Here is a 19,739-nt window from a genome sequence, read left to right on the forward strand (position 1 = left end):
AAATTTTTACTTTTACCAGAAATATTTCCTATTAGAAAGGTAAATTGTGTGGTGTTAATTGATTCTTTAATGGATTATCTAATAACTTTTCTCAACAGTGAGAACAGAATAGCTCTGGAATTTACATGTTAGCATAATTAAAATAGTGCCAAATGAATTATTTTTTATTTATTACTTATTATTGGAGGAGAACTAATTGGTGCTATTAATCCATGTGTGTGCACATAGACATGTTGGGGATGGTGGTGATACAAAGTGAGTCTGGTAATTATATAGATAATTCATCCAATGATAGATTAGAAGTCCTAAAAACCTAGCAAATATAAAAGCAGCCTTCAAAAATATTTTAGTCCACCATAATAGAAGCTGATGTGTATATAAAGATGAAAAACAAGGTTCCTGATTTTGATGTGCCCATGAGCAAATGGCAAATACAGACACGAAAGTAGATAATTTCAAAGTAATGTGGCAACTGCAATAATAGTTGAGCTTAGAGGGCTGTGGGGAAGCATAGGAAGGATATCTAGTCCAACCGGATTGTTGAAACCTAGGGATGTCTTCCTGAAGATGACATCTGATCTAATCTTGACAATTGAGTAGGACTTGGATAAAAAGGGGAAATGGGGAAGGCGTAGTCATTCCAGGCAGGGAAACAGTATGTGCAATGGTAGGCCTGACCTATGAGAGTATGAAAACATGTACAAAAAATTGCAAAATATTAGGTATAGCTAGATCATAAAATAGTAGACAGGAAACGGTGAAAGATGAACAAGAGACTTAAGCCAGGATCAGGTCATGAAAGTCTTGGACTTAACCTGTAGTTGTATTGCCCTTGGGGAGTTTTAATAAGAGATATTGAATACTCTGGTTTGGATAGGTGACCAGTATAGATGAAGATAATTGCAGTGCCTCTGGTAGTTTCCATAGAGATCCTTTCTCCTACCCCATGAGGGCTTCTGACTTGGTCCTCTACTTCATAGCTTTGCTCCATGAATTATTCCAGCTTGGCAACATGTGAATGTAAAAGTTACAATATGAGAGCTAGGTGGACAGTACAGAAATGTCGACGCAAGAGAGAGAGGAGTTGTGAAAAATGCTTAGCACAGCATGAGAATGGCCATCTGTGGACCTCACTCAGGTGGAGCTCTGTAACAGACTCCAATAGACCTTGGGACTTAATAATGTGTATAGTTTCTTGCTCTTGTGCCAGAGTGACCTGCATGAGTTATTTGACACATCTGAGCTTCATGTTCCTCACCTTTAATGACTGTTTTCAGAATTATGAAAGCTATAATTAATGAATATAAAGGAATAGGCAAAATGTGGCATATAGCTTAAATACTCAACATGTTTATTAAAGGTTTATTAATTACCAATTAGTAGTTGTGATATTATTAGTAATTGCAGCATTAATATAGGAATATCATTTTTATCATAATGATGATGATAATTCAGTCAATATTTGACTAAGAAAATCAGGACAGAATTTGCAAAAGGGACTGGCAAGGGAGTGATGGGGAACAAGTAGATGCTGGATAGTCTGTGGTTTTAGAAGGTGTCAGCAAGCCTCAGTGCAACACTGTTGACTATAAAGACAGAGGAGACCACATGAGAACAATGTGGGTAGCCTCTAGGAAGGGGAGAGACTCTGGCTGACAGTGAATAAGGAAACAGGCATCTCAGATCCATGAAACTGGATTCTGCAACAATATGAATAAGCTTGTAAATAGATTTTTTCCCCATACCCTTTAGATAAGAACCAAGATGATACTTTTTTTTTTTTTTTTGAGATAGAGTCTTGCTCTGACTCCAGGGCTAGAGTGCAGTGGTGTCATTTAGCTCACTGCAACTTCAAATTCTCAAATTCCTGGGCTCAAGCCATCCTCCTGCCTCAGCCTCCTGAATAGCTGGGAGTACAGGTGCATGTCACCATGCCCAGCTAATTTTTTCTATTTGTAATAGAGACAGGGTCTTGCTTTTGCTCAGTCTTGTCTCAAACTTCTAAGCTCAAGTGATCCTCCCACCTCAGCCTCTGAAAGTGATAGGATTATAGGGGTGAGCCACCATGCCTGGCCCAAAATGATACCTTGATTTTGGCATTATTAGATCCTAAACAGAGGATCCAGATGAGGTCCCCATAAAACTGTGAATTAATTAATGAGTTTTGTTTTAAGCTGCTCAAGTTTGTGGTCATTTGTTATATCAGCAAGAGAAAACTAACACAGACACCTAGCTGAGAGGCCAAGGCAACAGGAGACAGGGAGTGCCAAATTCCATGATCATTTCAGTTTTAAGAACCATGAGGATAATTCTTTCTATGACACAGCTGGGCAAAGGAAGTTCTCTAGAGAGAAGTCCATCATGCCAAGAGCAACAGGCTGGCACTTTGTGTATCTATCTTACTTGGAGTCATTCAAGCAACTTCTTTAAAAATGAGGAAAGTAGGAAAACATAAATTTTGATTTTTAAGCCAGAGTATAAGAAAGGAAACAGGACAATGAATTATAGCTATTATCTCAAGAAATTTAGTCTAAGAATGATGATGTCCTTTCTTCCACTCAATTTCAGTATCTACTGTTACAAAACAAACAACCCTAAACTCTAGTGGCTTAAACACCAATTTACTATCCCCAGGATTCTGAAGATAGTTGGGGGTGGTTCTATTTCATGTGGTATCGGTTTGGGTGGCTGGAAAGGTCTCAAATGGCCTCACTCTTATGGCTAGCAAGTTAGTATTGACTGTTAGCTGTGTGCTCAGGTGGGTCTTCTGGAAAGTCCCTTGTGTTTTTTCCATGGGCCCAAGTTGGGTCTTTCACAGGATAGTGACTGAGACCCGAGCAGAAGCAGCTCAGGAAGACCAGATCAATGTGCAAGTACTTGTCAAGCCTCCACCTGTATCATGCTCGCTAACATCTCCTTGGCCAGAGCCACTCATATGTGCTGGTCTCAAATCAGTCTGGAAGGTAAACAGACCTAGTTTCTTAGTAAGAGTTGTGGACACATGCAGGGAAAGGGGGAATCATTGAGAGCCACTTTTAGGACCAGCCACCATATACCTCTTCTTCGTAACTCACACTCCCACTTCACTTCCAAGCCACAAAGCAAATGGCAAATCTTTTGTCAAGCAAAGCACTGTAGCATTTTCTTACTTCTTAGGAATTTATCACATTTAAAACTGTGACCATTCTAATTGTGAGTGGGTTTCATGTGTAACCCATGAAATTGTATGAATTTGAAAGGGTCTGACGTAAATCCTATTTTCCAAAGGGCCCTGATATTTTTACTATAAAAATACTGTAATATGTTGCTTTTTAGAATTGCAAAAACTGTGTAATAGGAGAAAGATTCAAGGGCTAATCTATGTATTTTGTGTTCTTATTCATTTATTTTCTATTCTCTACTGGTTACAGAAAGGTTTTCATAACACCTAAAATACCCTTTGTTAGTGGTCTTCCCTGAGTTTTCATCATTAATACAGCTAAAGTAGATCAGTTTTGTTGATTTTTTTAAAATTTAGTTTTAGCTGATTTTCTCTACTGCTTTTCTAGTCTTTATTTTATTTATATGCACCAAATTATCAGAGCTTTGAAATATATGAAGCAAACATTGACAGAATTGAAGAGAAAAATAGATAATGCTACAATAATTATTGGATAATTCAATATCTCACTTTTAGTAGTGGATAGAATAACCAGACCAGGTTCAATAAGAAAATAGAGAACTAGAACAACACAATAATGCAGTCTGACCTAACAGAACAATCCACCCAACAGCAGAATATACATTTTCCTCAAGTGCACATAAAACATTCTCTAGAATTGACTATATGTTAAACCACAAGTCTTCATAAATTTAAAAAGATTGAAATCATACAAAGTGTATTTTCCAGTCAAAATAAAATAAAACTAAAAATCAATAAAAGAAGGAAAACTGTAAAATTAACAAATATATGGAAATTAAACACTACACTAGTAAACAATCAATGGATCAAAGAATAAATCACAAAGAAAATTGGAAATTATCTTGAGAAAAATGAAAATGAAAACATAACATAACAAAAAGTATGGAGAATGACATCAGCGAGATGATGAAGTAGGAATCCCCAAACCTCCTCGCACTATCAAGAAACTGATTCAGCAATAATTCATGGACATATCCCCCTTGTGAGAAATTCAGAAACTAAGTGAAAGGCTTCTACATCTCAGGAGAGTGCAAAACCAGACTCACTGAAACTGATGTGGAGATTCAGGTGGGACATTCTCTTGCAGAGTCCCTTACCCTGGTGCAATTCCATACAATCAGGAAGAGACTCCCTCACTCCCAGATTCTCTTAGAGGAGGAAATGGGTGGGTTACATGCCCAGCACCCTAACTTTTCCAAGAGGGCTCTCCAGATGATCAGCTTTTGTCTCACCATTCCTGGAGCCCTGATGGTTCTGGCACAGTCTAGTGACCCAGGAGAGAACAGAGGTGGTATTTTGGGCTGGTAAGTGCCGTAGATTATCTCCTCTGCTTTGCACAGAGTGAACAGATAACAAAATCTCAGCTGTCAGCTTCCACCTTGGAAGAGAAAGAATTAACCCAGTGCCCCAACTTCTCTGGGATTTTCCAAAGAACTAACATCTGTCTCACCAGTCCTGGAGCTCTGATGGGTCCAACACAGGCTAGCCACCTGGACACATGCTTCTGGGCTTATAGGTCTAGATATAGAGTGGCCACCATAAATCTAGATGCCAGAGTATAAACAGCTGATTCAGCACCCCAGCTTCTCTGGAGTTTCCCAAAGAACTAGCATCTGTCTTGTCAGTCTTGAAACTCTGATAGGTCTAGCACAGTGTAGCTGCCTCGGGGAGAATGGAAATGGCATTTTGGGCTAATAGGCACCATGGTTTATTCCTCCTCGGTCTAGAGAAAGTGAACGAAAATCCCAGCTCTCAGCTTCCCTCTTGGAAGAGGCACCTGGAATCTCTGGCCAAGCTGATAGTTGAAGTCCTTCTCTGTTACAAGGCAAATTCATGATGACCAGAAGAAGTGCCTGCTTTGTCTAACACACAAACACCTACATAGAGAGTCAAGGAAAATGAAAAATCAGGCAAAGATGCTCGAAACAAAGGAAGAACATGAATCTTCAGAAACTGACCCTAACAAAATGGAGTCACATGATCTACCTGACAGAAAATTCAAAATAACTGTCATAAAGATACTCAACAAGGTCAAGAGAATCAGAATTGAAGATAAATATAGACATCAATACAATAATGGCAGGAAATTTCAATATCTCACTTTTAATAATGGATAGAACATCCAGAGAGAAGATCAATAAGGAAATAGAGGACTTAAATAAAACATAGACCAAATGGATCTAACAAATACAGAACATTCCACCCAACAGCAGCAGAATACACATTCTTATCAAGGACACACAAATCATTCTTGAGGATAGATCACGTTTGGCCACAAAACAACTCATAAAACAATTAATATGATAGAAATCATGCCAAGTGTCATTTCTGATCACAATGGAATAAAACTAGAAAACAATAGCAGAAGGAAAATGGAAAACTCATAAGTATTAGGATATTACTCAATACACTATTAAACAAAAGGCTTCTTTGTATCCAAGAAGAAATGAAAAAGGCAATCAGAAAATACCTTGAGACAAACAAAAATGAAAACACAAGATACCAAAACTTATTGTATGCAGCAAAAGCAGAGCCTTAGAGGGAAGTTCATAGTAATAAACACCTACATTAAAAAAGAAGAAAGATTTCAAAGAAACAACCTAACTTTACACCTCAAGGAACAAGAAACAGAAAAAATTAATCTCAAATTCAGCAGAAAGAAGAAAATAACAAAGATTAGAGCATATATAAACAAAATTGAAAATGGAAAATCAAAAGAGAAAATCAATAAAACCAAGAGTTTGTTCTTTAAAAAAATTCAACAAAATTGATAAACACTTAAATTGACTAAGAAAAAAATAGAGAAGGCCAAATAAAATAAGAAATGAAAGTTTTCTAATTTTATAGAAATAAAAAGGATTATAGGAGTGTACAACGAACAATTTTACACCAACAAATTGAATAATCTAGATGAATAGGACAAATTTCTAGAAATGCACAACCTACCAAGACTGCGTCATGAAGAAATATAAACTATGAACAGACCTATAACTAAAAAAGAAGATTGAAGTAGTAATCAAAAACTTTCCACCAAGGAAAAGCTTAGGACCAGATGGCTTCACTGGTGAATTCTATCAAACATTTAAAGAATTTCAAGACCAATTTTCCTCACAGTTAAAAAAAAATTGAGGATGGAAAATATTCCTGATTACTGATGCAAAAATCCTGAACAAAATACTAGCACACAGAATTTAATAGCACATTAAAAGGATTATATATCATGATCAAGTCAGCTTTACCCCATTAATGCAAGGAATTGGAATTATGTACTCTTGGTGGGAATAAAAATGATGTAGCCCTATAGAAAACAGTATGGCAGTTTCTAAACATTTAAAAATAAAATGGACATGTGATCAAGCATTTCTACTATTGGGTTATATATCTCCTCAAATTGAAAGTAAGGTATTAAGGAGAAAGTTGTAAGCCCATGTTCATAGCAGTTTTATTCATTGTAACCAAACTGTGAAGCTTCCTAAGTGTCCATCAATGGGTGAATTGATAAAATGTAGTATATACACAAAATGGAATATGATTCAGCTTTGCAAAAGAATGAATTTTTGAAATATACTACAACATGGATGAAACTTGAGGGGCATTATGCTAAGCAAAACAAGCCAATCACAAAAGGCAAATACTGTATGCTTTCACTTACTTGATGAACCTGAAGTAGTCAAATTTATAGATACAGAAAATATGATGGTGGCATCTAGGGGCCATGGAAAAGAGGGAACCAGGAATTATTGTTTAATGAGTAGTATCAGTATTGCAAAATGAAGTGAGTCCTGGAGATGGATACTGGTGATGGTTGCACAATGTGAATGCACTTAATACCAATGAACTATATGCTTAAAAAATGATTAGGATGGTTGTTACAGAGTGAGTGTTTGTGTCCCTTCATATGGTGAAGCCCTAACCCCCAATGTGATGTTACTTGGAGGTGAGATCTTTGGGAGATAATTAGATTTAGATGAGGTCAAGAGGGTAAGACCCCCAAGATGGGATTAGTGTCCTTTTAAGAAGAAGAGAGACTAGAGTGTGTTTTCTCTCTGTCTCTGTCTCTCTCTGCTATATGAGGACATAGGGAAAAGGCAACCTTCTATAAACCAAGAAGAAGTCCCTCACCAGGAACCAAATCTGCTTATTCCTTGATCTTTGATTTCCCAGCCTCAAGAACTGTGAGAAATAAATGGCTGTTGCTTCAGCTACCCAGCGTTTGGTATTTTGTTATAGTAGCCTGAGGTAAAACAATGGTTAAAAAAAGGAAGACACACACAGAGTTATAAATATTGATATCAGGAGGCCAAATGGGAGAAAGATCAAGGTGGTGTCAATAGACAAACTGTATTTTCTCTGTGATAAGGAAGACTGGATCATCTCCTGCAATAAATGGCAGAATCCAGTAAAAGGTTTGAATGTAATTAGCATAAGTTTAGAATAGTTGATTGGGAGATGATAGAGAGAGCCAGCTGGAACAACAAAGGAAGTACCGAACCCAGTTAAAGATCTAGACAAGGTTGGAATGGGGCAAGAATACATCAGAAACATAATCTTTTATAATCTCGCTATGATCTTTGTGAAAGTCCACTGAAAAGAGTGCTGGTTTGTGATGTAATTAATTCTGAGATGCCCTTCTTCATCAAAACATATATTAGAAATAATGTATTCATATATTTAGGGTTTCTAAAACCTGAAAGTACTTATAATTTATAATTAATGATTATTCCCAGGATCTACAAAGTCATTGAAAGCCCAGAACAAATTATATTGAACTCACTCCCCAAACTGTAGGTATTACTCTTTGAAACTGTTAATGGCTAATAATAGCAGCCACTATTAATTGAACGTTTTATTGGGTTTAAGGGATTTTGCTAAGTGCTTTACATGTCTTAGTTCATTTAATTCTTACCACTGTGTAAGGGAAGTACTATTATTCCCAAATTATGTGTGAAGGAATTGAAAATTCTGGACTTTATACAATCTGACATTTATTAGTTTCTTTCTATATGTCAGGTATTTTTACATCAAATGGCCCTTACTATTACTTTATAAAGTATTACTATTATGTGAATTTTATAAATGAGGATATACAGGCATGATGAAAATAGTAACTAGCCCTGGGTCATATAGCAAGTAAGCTTTTGCCGGGATTTGAGCCCAGGGAGTCTATCCTCTGAATTCTTCTGTTGTACTGATTCAGGCATTTAAATACACAGGATGACTCTAAACTTGTTTACAAATTGTTGGTCCAAAGTCCATTAACACCATTTTAATCATGTTAACTTTACTAGGATAAATCATTCTTCAACCTATAATTTCTTGGAATAACGTTTTAAGAGTCCACTCTTAAAAGAACTTACAGGAATAAACCAACAATGTTCTCTTAAAGATTATACTAGACTGGGGTTTTCTGTTTACAAGGTATGTGGCATCTTTGCCTAAAATGGGAAGAATAACTTCAGTTCCTTTAAGGAAACATTCTTGATAATGAATGCTATTATACATTGAAATATTAGTGAAGGTTGAGCTTAAGCTACTTTCTGGACAGACTAGAAAAATCAGAATCAGTTAAATGTACTGTGTCTGTGGGAGGGACCTAGACTTAACAGTGGTTTCCTCAATGGCAAAATTTTTAGCATGTAAGATAGTATCTGTCACTTGTAGATACAAGTGGATTTGATTCTCAGTAATACCATATTTCCTAGATCATATTTCCAATGGATTATAATTTATTGTCAAGATAGGTTGTTGAATCTCATTTATACCCTTTATATGAAAATTCCATAATAAACTCAGAATTTCCCTAAACCAACTTGGTAAGGCAATAACTGGACTGCAGATTAAAAGCAAAACTCACCCTCTGCTTACATCTTTCCAAATTCCTCCTTCTGGTTCAAAAATGGATATGTGGAGGGTGAGGCAGGGGAGAGTTATGTTGTGAGTTTTTTCATTTTTATTACATTTTCCTTTACTTTTAGACTCTTTGTAACCTTCTTTCTCCATGGAAGAGTGGCAGAAACCATGAATCCCCACTGCCTCAACATATGGTGGCCTCACTGTTCCACCACACATTTTTCTCTTAGTCTTCCAGTCTATGGCTGGGTGCTGAAGAGGATCTGTGGAAGGGTGGTGCAATCTCTGATACTAGAGCAAGCCTAACACCTCTTGCTACAACATTTGTCCTTTTCCTTTTCACACGCTCAAAGATGCTCATCTCTTTTCACTCCCTGCCTGCTAGACAACTTCCATACAGGAAATAGTCCCTGTGGCTTCCCTTTGGAGGTGTTTCTTATCACTTCTGGGCCAGGCCTGTGACCATCTATGGGAGTTCTCACAGAGAAACCACCTGATACTGATGTCAGCAAGAGGTGATCAATCCTGCCTCCAGAGCTGTGGAGCTATTTATGCAGAGTTTGCTTCTCTTCAGCTCCTGTACTTTCTGCACCCAAAATATTTACTTTCCACTACTTACCCCTTTTATTTCAGCCCCTGTAACCCAACTCTTTCATAACCATCAGCAAATTAATTTTTTTGAGGGAGAGAAACAGATAAGGAGGCTCAATGTACAATTATCAAAGTGATACATAAATTCCCTGTTAGTAAAATAAATTTATCCATATGTCTGCAATAAATAATGTTATACATTCTGGGTTGGTCACTTAAACTAATCAATGTCTTTCTTAAAAAACAAAATTTTGTTTTATATATAAGTTTATAAATGGTTTGTCATTCTCACTACTTTTTTCTTACAACATGGAATTTAAGAATAAGAAAATCTTATCCAGTTCTTTATAATTTTATGTTAATTTAACCACAAACATACTGAATCCTATATCCTTACTCTCCTCCCTTGTTCGAATATTTAAAAAATATAAAGTAAATGTCACTTTATTTACCTCCAAGTCTTGCTCTGATGGAAATGTCTGGTACTTCCCTGGAATTCCATCTCCTGTCCTGTTGCAGTTCTTCTGATAGAATTGTTTGCCTTTTTATTGTTGTTTGAAAACCTGCGTCTGGTCTGGGAACTCGATGTTGAGGTTTCACATCACTGTAACTCACTAAGTTTGGTATGGTTCTGCCAATGCCAGGCTTTAAATCAGCATCACCTCCAGGACTCATAAACCCTGAACAGGGATCACCTGAAGGCACGTCATCCCGAAGTGGAAATAATGGGTAATGTGGCCCATATGGTGGGGGATAAGGATAGTGTACATGATAGTCTGGCAGGACGGAAGGCGGGTAAGGGTGAAATTTAAGAAAAGAAGGGTTGCATTTCTTTTCAAATCTGCCATAGGAATGTCTGTCCTCAAATCCTTTCACAAAAGGCATATTCATTTTTCTTAAGAGGTCACAATAGTGTGGGTAATCTATATTCTCAACAGCCTTTGTTCCTGAAAGGATGGACCTTTTAGAGATACTTATCTTTCCAGGTGTGTACTGAACCTCCGTGTCCATAGCGTTTCTCTTTAGAATTTTTGATAACTATAAATTAAGTACTTCTGATGATTCTTTTAACAATATAAACTCTTATATTTCCAATAACTGAAAATGAGGGTTAATATAGTATAAAATTATTCATTCAGCTTTCTAAATGTTGGTAGAGTAGGGTTTTTTTTTTTTCTTTTTTAAGGTAAATTATTTTTCTCCACCAAAGGAAGGATAGGGCAGTAAAGGAACATAGCAGCAGAAGAAAAAAAGCAGAATGCTTGTTGCTTGGTAACAGCTAGAACTCTAACACATTGAACCATTTATTATGTACTTCATAATTTAATTCTTAAGAAAATCAAAATAGCCTTGAGAGTGATATTTTCATGATACTCTTCTCCCTAATGCTCAGAAAAGCTGTGATAACTTATTTATTTTTAAAATTTTCCATAAGTTGATACTTTATGTGTATAAAATATATTTAAGGAGTATAAAGAAGTTAATCCAGTGATAATATATTTTTAAAAGTACATATGTAATTACAATTATGTATGAATGCTCTAGATATAACACTTGCTATCTAAATAAACATTAAGTTTAAATGCACTGCAAAACATAGACATTACAGTAAAGTTGAATTAGTGTATCTAATTTTTAAGGAAAATAATTTTCAAATTACAGTCAAAAGTGCAGGTTCATCCTTTACATGCTCTACATTATCTTTACATCCTTTAATGTTACTATGATACCCAGAGTAATTTTGTAAACTCATTTTAGAAAACTACTATAAATAGGATATCAGTTATTAGTCTACACATAAAATGTCATTTAAATCATTAATATACCAGGTCACTTAAACATTCTTTTCCACTAAATAATTTCTTCTTGCATGAAAGAAAATTGCTACTGTAAGAATTCCAAATATTAGAATTTGGGGATAAAGCATCACACCTTAGTGCAGCAAAAATGCAAAACACGCAAGACTGTATCTTTGAAGAGCCAGGCACATAATATGTAAGTCAGACCAATTGTACAACAGCAAGAGGTGGTGATATCCAATCCCTGTTAAAACCAGAATACCTATGCCCCACCTAAAATCATTAAATTTTTGAGATATACTCTTAGAGAGGTGGGAAAGCTGAATTAGGTGGCTAGTGTATCAGTTTGAAATCCCTCATCCAGAACACAGTGCATCAAGTGACACTTTTTAGTCCATTCAGGATCACTCATTTCTTCATTTTAAAGGTGACAATTCATTTACTATTAGGCATTCTGTCTTTAGTTTCTCAGAGTTCATTCAATGTATTTGCACCAACTGTGTAATATTTATTTCTACCACAGGCGTGTTCTCATTGATTAAATCATTCCAGCAGCAGAAAAGTAGAGGCATGATTCTCTTTCAATTTCTATAAAACAAGTTCTGGTTATAAAGTCTCTCTTAGGCTGTGTAGGAGAAAAAATAATAACCTCCACAGGTTCATAATTAGAATGGACCCTCGTTACAAAAGACAGATTAACAAGAAAAAAAAAACAGAAATTTTATTATGTATATTTTACTTACATATGGGAGACACCAAGAGAATGAATAGGTTCTCAAACAGGTGGCTTTGAATTCTAGCTTATATAGCATCTTCAGCAAAGAACAGCAAAATGTGACAAAAGAAAAGGACTTCGAGTCTCTACAGGCAGCAACTTGAGGGGAAGGCAAATAAATGACAAAGGTTAGTAAAGCTTGTTAATATTAATTAATCTGGTATCACCTGAAGGCTGATGAGAGTCTGATGTTGTTTTCAGTGGTTAACTCTTGTTTTCCCTGGGGGGAAGGAAGATACCTTTTGTCTTTGTAAATCTATGTCCTGCTTTTAGACAAAAAGAGGGAGGAAAGAGAGGTCTGTTGCATCTGCTGCTTCTTGTCTTCAGCTGAACAATCTTTCATATTTTAGGGAGACATAGTCTGGTCTCCCACAGTTGACAGGTGGTTTTCTGTTTTTCTGAATTTAGGTGATATGAGATGATCTTCCAGGCTGCGTAATGGAAGAAAATCCATTTCACCTATGGTCATTTCTTCCGTTTTTCCATCATGCTTCTTTCTGGGACTAAAGGCCTTATCTTTAATTTCCGCTAGATTTGTGTTGCATTTATCTCCCAATTAAGTTCCACACATCCATCAAATACTAGTTGCTGACATTACTAGATCCAGGCAATACTCTGAGGGTTGTACGTGTCTTAACTCATAAATTCTATCTGTTGTTCCCACTGGCCCTCAAATGCTGAGACTCAGGCTACGTCCCGGCTTATAAAAAGGGCCTTCCATCTGTCCACAAACGCCACACGAAAATAAAGGCGCGGACATTGGGGCCCAATGTTTCTTTGCCAGCTCCAGAATCTTCGACAGGTCGCTTATGCTCCTGAGGATTCCCTGAGTCACAGCGTTGTCCCGAAGGCCCAGTGGTCTCTCAGCACAGGTAGCAAGTGTTCCTCTCTTCAGCTGTGTGGAAAGTAAGACCTTCCACTGGCCGACTGCCCTGGCGGAAGTGCCGCGGCATCCGTCCGGTCCTTCCTTCCGGTCCGCAGCCCGCCAACTTCCGGCAGCGGGTGGGCGCGAGCCGCGTAACGTCCTTTTGCGCGGACACTCGGCAGGCGACGGTGGCGTGTGGATGGAGGCCTCGGCCCCTGGCCGGGCGCGGCGGGGCTGGCGGCGGGCCCGGGACGTGGGCTCCCTGCTATCCCGGGCCAATGTCCTCCTCTTTCTCTCTGCCTTCCTTGTGAGGGCGCCCCCGTCAGGTGAGGGTTGGTATCACCTGGCGACGGGCTCCGCGGGAGCAACCTTGATTCCCCCTCCCCCACTGAGAATTGCTTTTTCTTGTGTCACGTGCACCCCCTTTATGTAAAGAAACACTCTACTCGCTACTTATACCTGGCAAGAAAGATTTATTTTGTGTAGAAGTTGTACAAAGGCAGTCTGCATTTATATAGAAGAGCAAATGACTGGGGAATTAATAATGTACAGGTAGAAGTTTACTAAAACATCCGCAGTTGAAGTTTTAAACTGGTTTGTTAATAAATTTCTTAATTCAGTTTATGGGTCATTTTCCAGCTCTACATTTCAGTGTGTGCACTCTGTAATAATGTAAATGCTGTCTTTTCCTCCTATTTCAAAGGAGTAGGCATTCTGCCTCTTTGAAATTATCTGTGATAGTGGAGCGCCATCTTTTGGTTTTAGATGTAAAATGCGGCAAATACTCGGACATCTAAATGTTTTGACATCTAAAGAATTGAAATGCTTTTCCATACTGTTTTCAAAATGCATTAGAGATACTGATGAACAAACACTGCATAAAGAAATGAGAGTTTAATTTAAATGATGTTTAACTAGAATGGTTTTGGTTGTATTATTTTGTGTTCAAATTCTAGACTTCTTAAAAATAAAATCTCAGAATTGATAAAAAGCATGAAAGAGATTTGTTTCAAATGCTAAAAATTGTTCAAATAAGGGAGAATGAAAAAAAAAAGTACTCCAAGAATATAAATGTAGAAGAAATGTAGAGGTTGGCATGGGATAGGGAAGAGAAAGGAGAGAAATGGAGTGGATCGGAGACTACAAGGTTTGTTGAAGTCCAGATATCAGGAATCCAAAGATCATTCATGTTTGATTATGAGAATAGCCAATACCCTTTAATCGCCATGCAGGAGAAAGATGCTTCCTGAACATGGTTTATGGTCTTGTACTAGGTATGAAAGTGTGTGTTTTCGTTTAAAAATTTTACCTCGCTATCTTTTGATCCAGTAACATCATTAGACCTAGGGTGTATAAGAAATAGAATAAGCAGTCAATGTCTTAATATGTAAGCTATGACTAATGAAGTTTTCATACTTATGCAGCCTTTTACAGTTTATACAATATTCAGTTATTATAATAACTCTGTAAGGCTGGAATTAGTAGTCCCATTTTGCATATGAGAAAACTGAAGCTCCTGGAGTTTAAAGTGATTTTCTTAAAACCGATAAGTGGCAGAATTAGGATTTAAACTCAGATCTTCTGGCATTGAATACCATATTTTTTTCTTTGCACTTTACTCCATATCTGTTAAAAGTTATTTGGATATAATGCTCTATTGTATTTTTATACTGCCCCTCATACTTTTCTGTTCACACTGTTATGCCCGTAACATTTACTCCTTCAAAAGTGACTGATGAATATCAGGATATATTTCACAATTATTACTTGATATTCACTATGCACAGGGTATAGTGTTTGATATTGATTCTTGCTAAGTTGACATAAACACTGATCCCACTATCAATGGAGCTATAATCTAATAAGGAAAATGATATAAATATAATACATGTAGGATGAGTGTTATTAGAGAGTTGCTAGTGATGTACTATGGCACGTAAGAAATAATAAGGACAAACAGGAACTTTGAAGGATAAGAAACTTGTGAATTGGGTCTTGAATGGTGGGAGATTGGAACTTTTAAAAATGGAGAGAGTATTTAAGTGGATGTAGAAAAAGCCAGAGATAAGATATAATAGAGAGAAGCAGTAGGTAGATTACATTTATCAGAGCATATGAAGGGGAGTAGAGTTGGAATAGAGAAATTATCTGTTAGGGGAGATTGATTTATGGCTTTCCCCTTCAACCAAAATCAAATATACTATAGTATGATGCTATTTGAATATTTTGGAATTTTTTCTAATGAGGCAAATTGGTAATCATTTCTTTTTGTTTTTAATAGTTGGATATTTGGTTCGATTACCAAGAGCTTTTCGCTTGACCCAAGATACAGTGAAAATAGTGGGATCATCAAATTTTCCAGGTATTCATAAATAGATTTTCCATAATTTTAAGAAAGTTATTAGCATTTGAAAGATTTTATCAGTCTTGTTCAACAGGTTAATGTTCTCCAGTTATCCTAGTCTTCTAAGGCCCTTTTCCTTCTACAGAAGTGGAGTAAAGTTTTTTCCATGTACTTAGATTTATTCAGGTTTAATTATGTATGCTATGACTGCTTAAGTGTACAAAAAGAATCATTATTTCTAAAAGTTATATAAAATTGCATAAAGTGTTGTTTACTATGTAATAATTATAATAGTGTATGTAGTTCAAATATGCTAGAACGTTTTCAAATGAGATCTACAAATCATAAAGATTTTGGATTCGTAAGATTTTACGGTAGTCACATGAGGCATAGCAACTACAACTTTCTTTTGCATATATTTTTTTTGTTTTGGTAAATTCACATGCCATACAATTCTTCCCTTAAAGTGTACAGTTCAGTCGTTTTTAGTATATTGACAAGGTTGGGCAACCATCACCATTATCTAATTTCACAACATTTTTATCATCCCATAAAGAAATACCTTGCCCATTAAGCAATGGAAACCAGCCCTGGAAACCACTAATCTACTTTCTGTTTCTATAGATTTGTTTATCCTGGATATTTCATGTAAGTGGAATCATACACTATATGGTCTTTTGTGTCTATTTTCTTTCATTTAGTATATAATGTTTTTGAGGTTCAGCCATGTTATAGAATGTCTCAGTACTTATTCCTTGGTATGGCTGAATAATATTCTATTGTATGTGAGCATATGTTTTCACTTCTCTTGGGGTATATACTTAGTAGTAGAATTTCTGGGAAATATGGTAATTGTATGTTTAACATTTTGAGGAGCTGCCAAACTCAGCCTGAGCTATTTTACTTTCACATCAGCAATGTATGAGGGTTCAAATTTTGCAGCATCCTCACCAATACTTGTTATTGTCCATCTTTTTTGATTATAGCCATCCTACTGTGTACGTGAGGTGTTATCTCATTGTGGTTTGGATATGCATTTCCTTAATGACAAATGATGTGTTTCTTTTTATGTGTTTTGTGGCCACGTGGATACATACTTTGCAGAAATGCCTATTGAAGTCCTTTGCCCATTTTTAAATTAGATTGTTTGCCTTTTTTGTTGAATTGTAGAGTTCTTTATATATTCTAAGTACTAGACCCTTATCAGATATATGATTTGCAAATGTCTTTTCCTGTTCTTTGGATTGTGTTTTCATTTTCTTAATGTGTCCTTTGAAACAAACTTCTAATTTCTGTTTTAAATTTGGTGCTGGTGTTTCAGGTGTCATATCTAAGAAATTATTGCTTAGTCAGTGGTCACAAAGTTTTACTACTATGTTTTCCTACGAGAGTTTCATAATTTTTGCTCTTACATTTAGGCCTTCAATCCATTTTGAGTTAATTTTTGCATATGGTGCAAGAAGAGGCCATACTCATTCTTTAGCTTACAGATATACAGTTGTTTTAGCACAAGTGGTGTAAAAGAGACTATTCTTTCTCTATTGAATTGTCTTGGCACCCTTATTTAAAAGCAGTTGGCCACAGATGTATGGATTTATTTCTGGACTCTAAATTCTGTTTCATTTATTTATATGTCTATCGTAATACCATTACGTTGTTGTCTTAATTATTGTAGCTTTATGGTAAGTTTTAATCAGTAAATGTGAGTCTTTCAGATTTGTTCTTTTTGAGATTGTTTTGTCTACTCTGGATTCCTTGCAATTCCATATTAATTCTAGAATCGGTTTGTCAATTTCTGCAGAAAATCCATTGGGATTTTAGCTGGGATGGCATTGAATCTATAGATCAATTTCAGGAGTATTAGCACTCTAACAATATTAATTCTTCCAGTCCATGAACTTGGAGTGTCTTTCCATTTATTTAGGTCTTCTTTAATTTTTTTCAATGATGTTTTGTAGTTTTCCAGTGTATAGGTCCTATATTTCTTTTTGAAGATTTATTCCTAAATACTTTATTATTTTTTATGCTATTGTAAAGGGAATGGTTTTACTTTGTTTTTAGATTGTTCATTGCTAGTGTTTAGAAATACAGTTGATATTTTCATACTGATGTTGTATAAAACTGATGCCAGTTTTCACCATTAAGTATGATGTTAGCTGTGATTATTTATTTATTTTAGATACCCTTTATCAGGTTGAGGTTTTTCCTTTCTGTTCCTAGATTCTTGAGTGCTTCTATTGGGAGAAAAGTTAGGTTTTTTTAATTGCTTTTTCCACATTTATGTAGATCATGTGTTTTTTGTCTTTTTTTCTGTTAATATGATGCATTACATTGATTTTTGTATTTTAAACTAGCCTTGCATTCCTGGGATAAATTTCAGCTGATTATCATGTATAATCCTTTTTTATGTTCCTGGATTTGGTTGCTAGTATTGGCAATATTGGTCTATAATTTTCTTGTGATGTCCTTGTCTGATTTTGGTTTTAGGGTAAATCTGGCTTCACAGAACAAGTTGGTATGTGTTCCCTCCTCTTCTGTTTTTGGAAGAATTTGTGAAGGATTGTTGTTAATTCCACTTTGTTTGATAAAATTTTCCAGTGAATACATCTGGTGCTGGACTTTTCTTGATGGGAAGTATTTTGATTACTGACTTAAGCACTACTTGTTTTTAGTTTTATTTAGACTTTCTATTTCATTATGGCTTCTGATGAGAAATCAGCTCTTAATTGAGGGTCACTTTTATGTGATGAGTTGCTTCTGTCTTACTGCTTTCAATATTCTCTGTTTATGGACTTTGTTCATTTGATTATGATGTATCTGGGTATGGATCTTTTTGAGTTTATCTTAATTGGAGTTTCATTGAGCTTCTTGGATATGTAGATTCATGTTTTTCATCATATTTGGTAAGTTTTTACCATTATTTCTGTAAGTATTCTTTCTGACCCTTTCTCTCCCCTCTTCCTGTGACTCTCATTATGCATACATTGATATGCTTAAGAGTTTCCTACAGGTCTTTGGATCATTTATCTCTCTCATTTGATTTTTTTTTTTCTGTTTCTCAGAATGGATAATCTAAAATTGAACTGTCTTCACATTTGCTGGTTCTTCTGCCTGCTTAATCTATTGATTCCTTCTAGTGAATTTTTCATTTAAGTTATTGTACTTTTATTCTTTCTTTTGGTTATTTTTTATAATTTTGGTCTCTTTATTGATATTCTGTCTTTTAAGAGACATTGTCTCATACTTTTCTTTAGTACATTTGACATGGTTTTCTTTGATCATACATAAAATAACTAATTTAAAATCTTTGTCCAGTAAGTCCAACATTTGGTTTTCCTTGAGGGCAGTTTCGAATGGTTACTTTTTAAAAGTGCATATGGCCATAATTTCTTAGTTTTCTGCATTTTCTCATATCTTTAGTTGAAAACTTGACATTTAAAGAAATGTAAGGCTGGATGCAGTGGGTCATGCCTGTAGTCCCAGTGCTTTGGGAGAGCGAGGCAGGAGGATTGCTTGAGGTCAGAAGTTTGAGACTAGCCTGAACAACATAGTGGGTCCCTTTCTCTACAAAAAATTTTTTAAAAAATTAGCCAGGCATAGTGGCAGGTGACTGTTGTCCCAGCTACTTGGGCAGCTGAGGTGCAGGAGGATCACTTAAACCCAGGAGTTGGAGGCTGCAGTGAGCTATGATCAACTGATCATGCCGTTGCACTCCAGCATGGGTGACAGAGTGATTTGTGATTCCCCATCTCTAAAAAAAAAAACAAAAGAAAAAAGTAATATTGTAACTCCGGAAATAAGATTCTTCCTCCTTTTCAAAGTATTATGTTATTGCTATTTGCTGACATTGTTTAGTGACTGCTGAATGAATTATGTATTCTTTATCATGTATAGCTACTGAAATATCTGCTCAATTATTAAATAATTTAGTTAGGCTAATGATTAGAAAGAGATTTTATTAGACATTTTGAGCCAATTAGTTTCCTGGTCTTTCCTGAGGATCCCTTTGTGGATGTTGTGGCATACCTTTAATTTTTAGCCAGGCAGTTGACAACCCTACTTTATTCACTTTATGCTTTGAAGAACCTCAGTTTTAGTCAAAGATGAGAACTTAAGTCCACTTGGTCTTTACTGAGCATACACACAGTCCTAGGCATGGACACAACCCTATGCATGAGTGTGGACTTCTGTTTTCCCAGAAATGTGTCAGAATGATTCAGAGCTCCTGTAGACATGTCATTCCCCAGCTTTTCCTCTTAAGGTTTTTGGTTAGCCTATTGTTTACCCCACTGTTACCCACTGTATCAGGCAGTCGCAAAGTTAAATGATGGCTT

At 36.0% G+C, this 19,739-nt stretch overlaps 2 protein-coding genes across 2 annotated transcripts in view; one reads left to right on the forward strand and one right to left on the reverse strand.

The window, feature by feature from the left end:
* The window catches only part of SPMIP7 (sperm microtubule inner protein 7), a 50,506-nt gene extending 39,661 nt beyond the window's left edge, over positions 1–10,845 (reverse strand). Inside the window, exon 1 of the mRNA XM_069461629.1 lies at positions 10,075–10,845. Within this exon, the coding sequence (XP_069317730.1) occupies positions 10,075–10,633 (559 nt within the window). The 5' untranslated portion in view covers positions 10,634–10,845. The remainder of the gene's footprint in view (positions 1–10,074) is intronic.
* A 2,366-nt stretch (positions 10,846–13,211) lies between these two features.
* The window catches only part of ZPBP (zona pellucida binding protein), a 132,994-nt gene continuing 126,466 nt past the window's right edge, over positions 13,212–19,739 (forward strand). Inside the window, exons 1-2 of the mRNA XM_069462305.1 lie at positions 13,212–13,387; positions 15,343–15,423. Of these exons, the coding sequence (XP_069318406.1) occupies positions 13,261–13,387; positions 15,343–15,423 (208 nt within the window). The 5' untranslated portion in view covers positions 13,212–13,260. The remainder of the gene's footprint in view (positions 13,388–15,342; positions 15,424–19,739) is intronic.

This window comes from Eulemur rufifrons, chromosome 29, assembly GCF_041146395.1.
Source record: "Eulemur rufifrons isolate Redbay chromosome 29, OSU_ERuf_1, whole genome shotgun sequence".
NCBI lineage: Eukaryota > Metazoa > Chordata > Mammalia > Primates > Lemuridae > Eulemur > Eulemur rufifrons.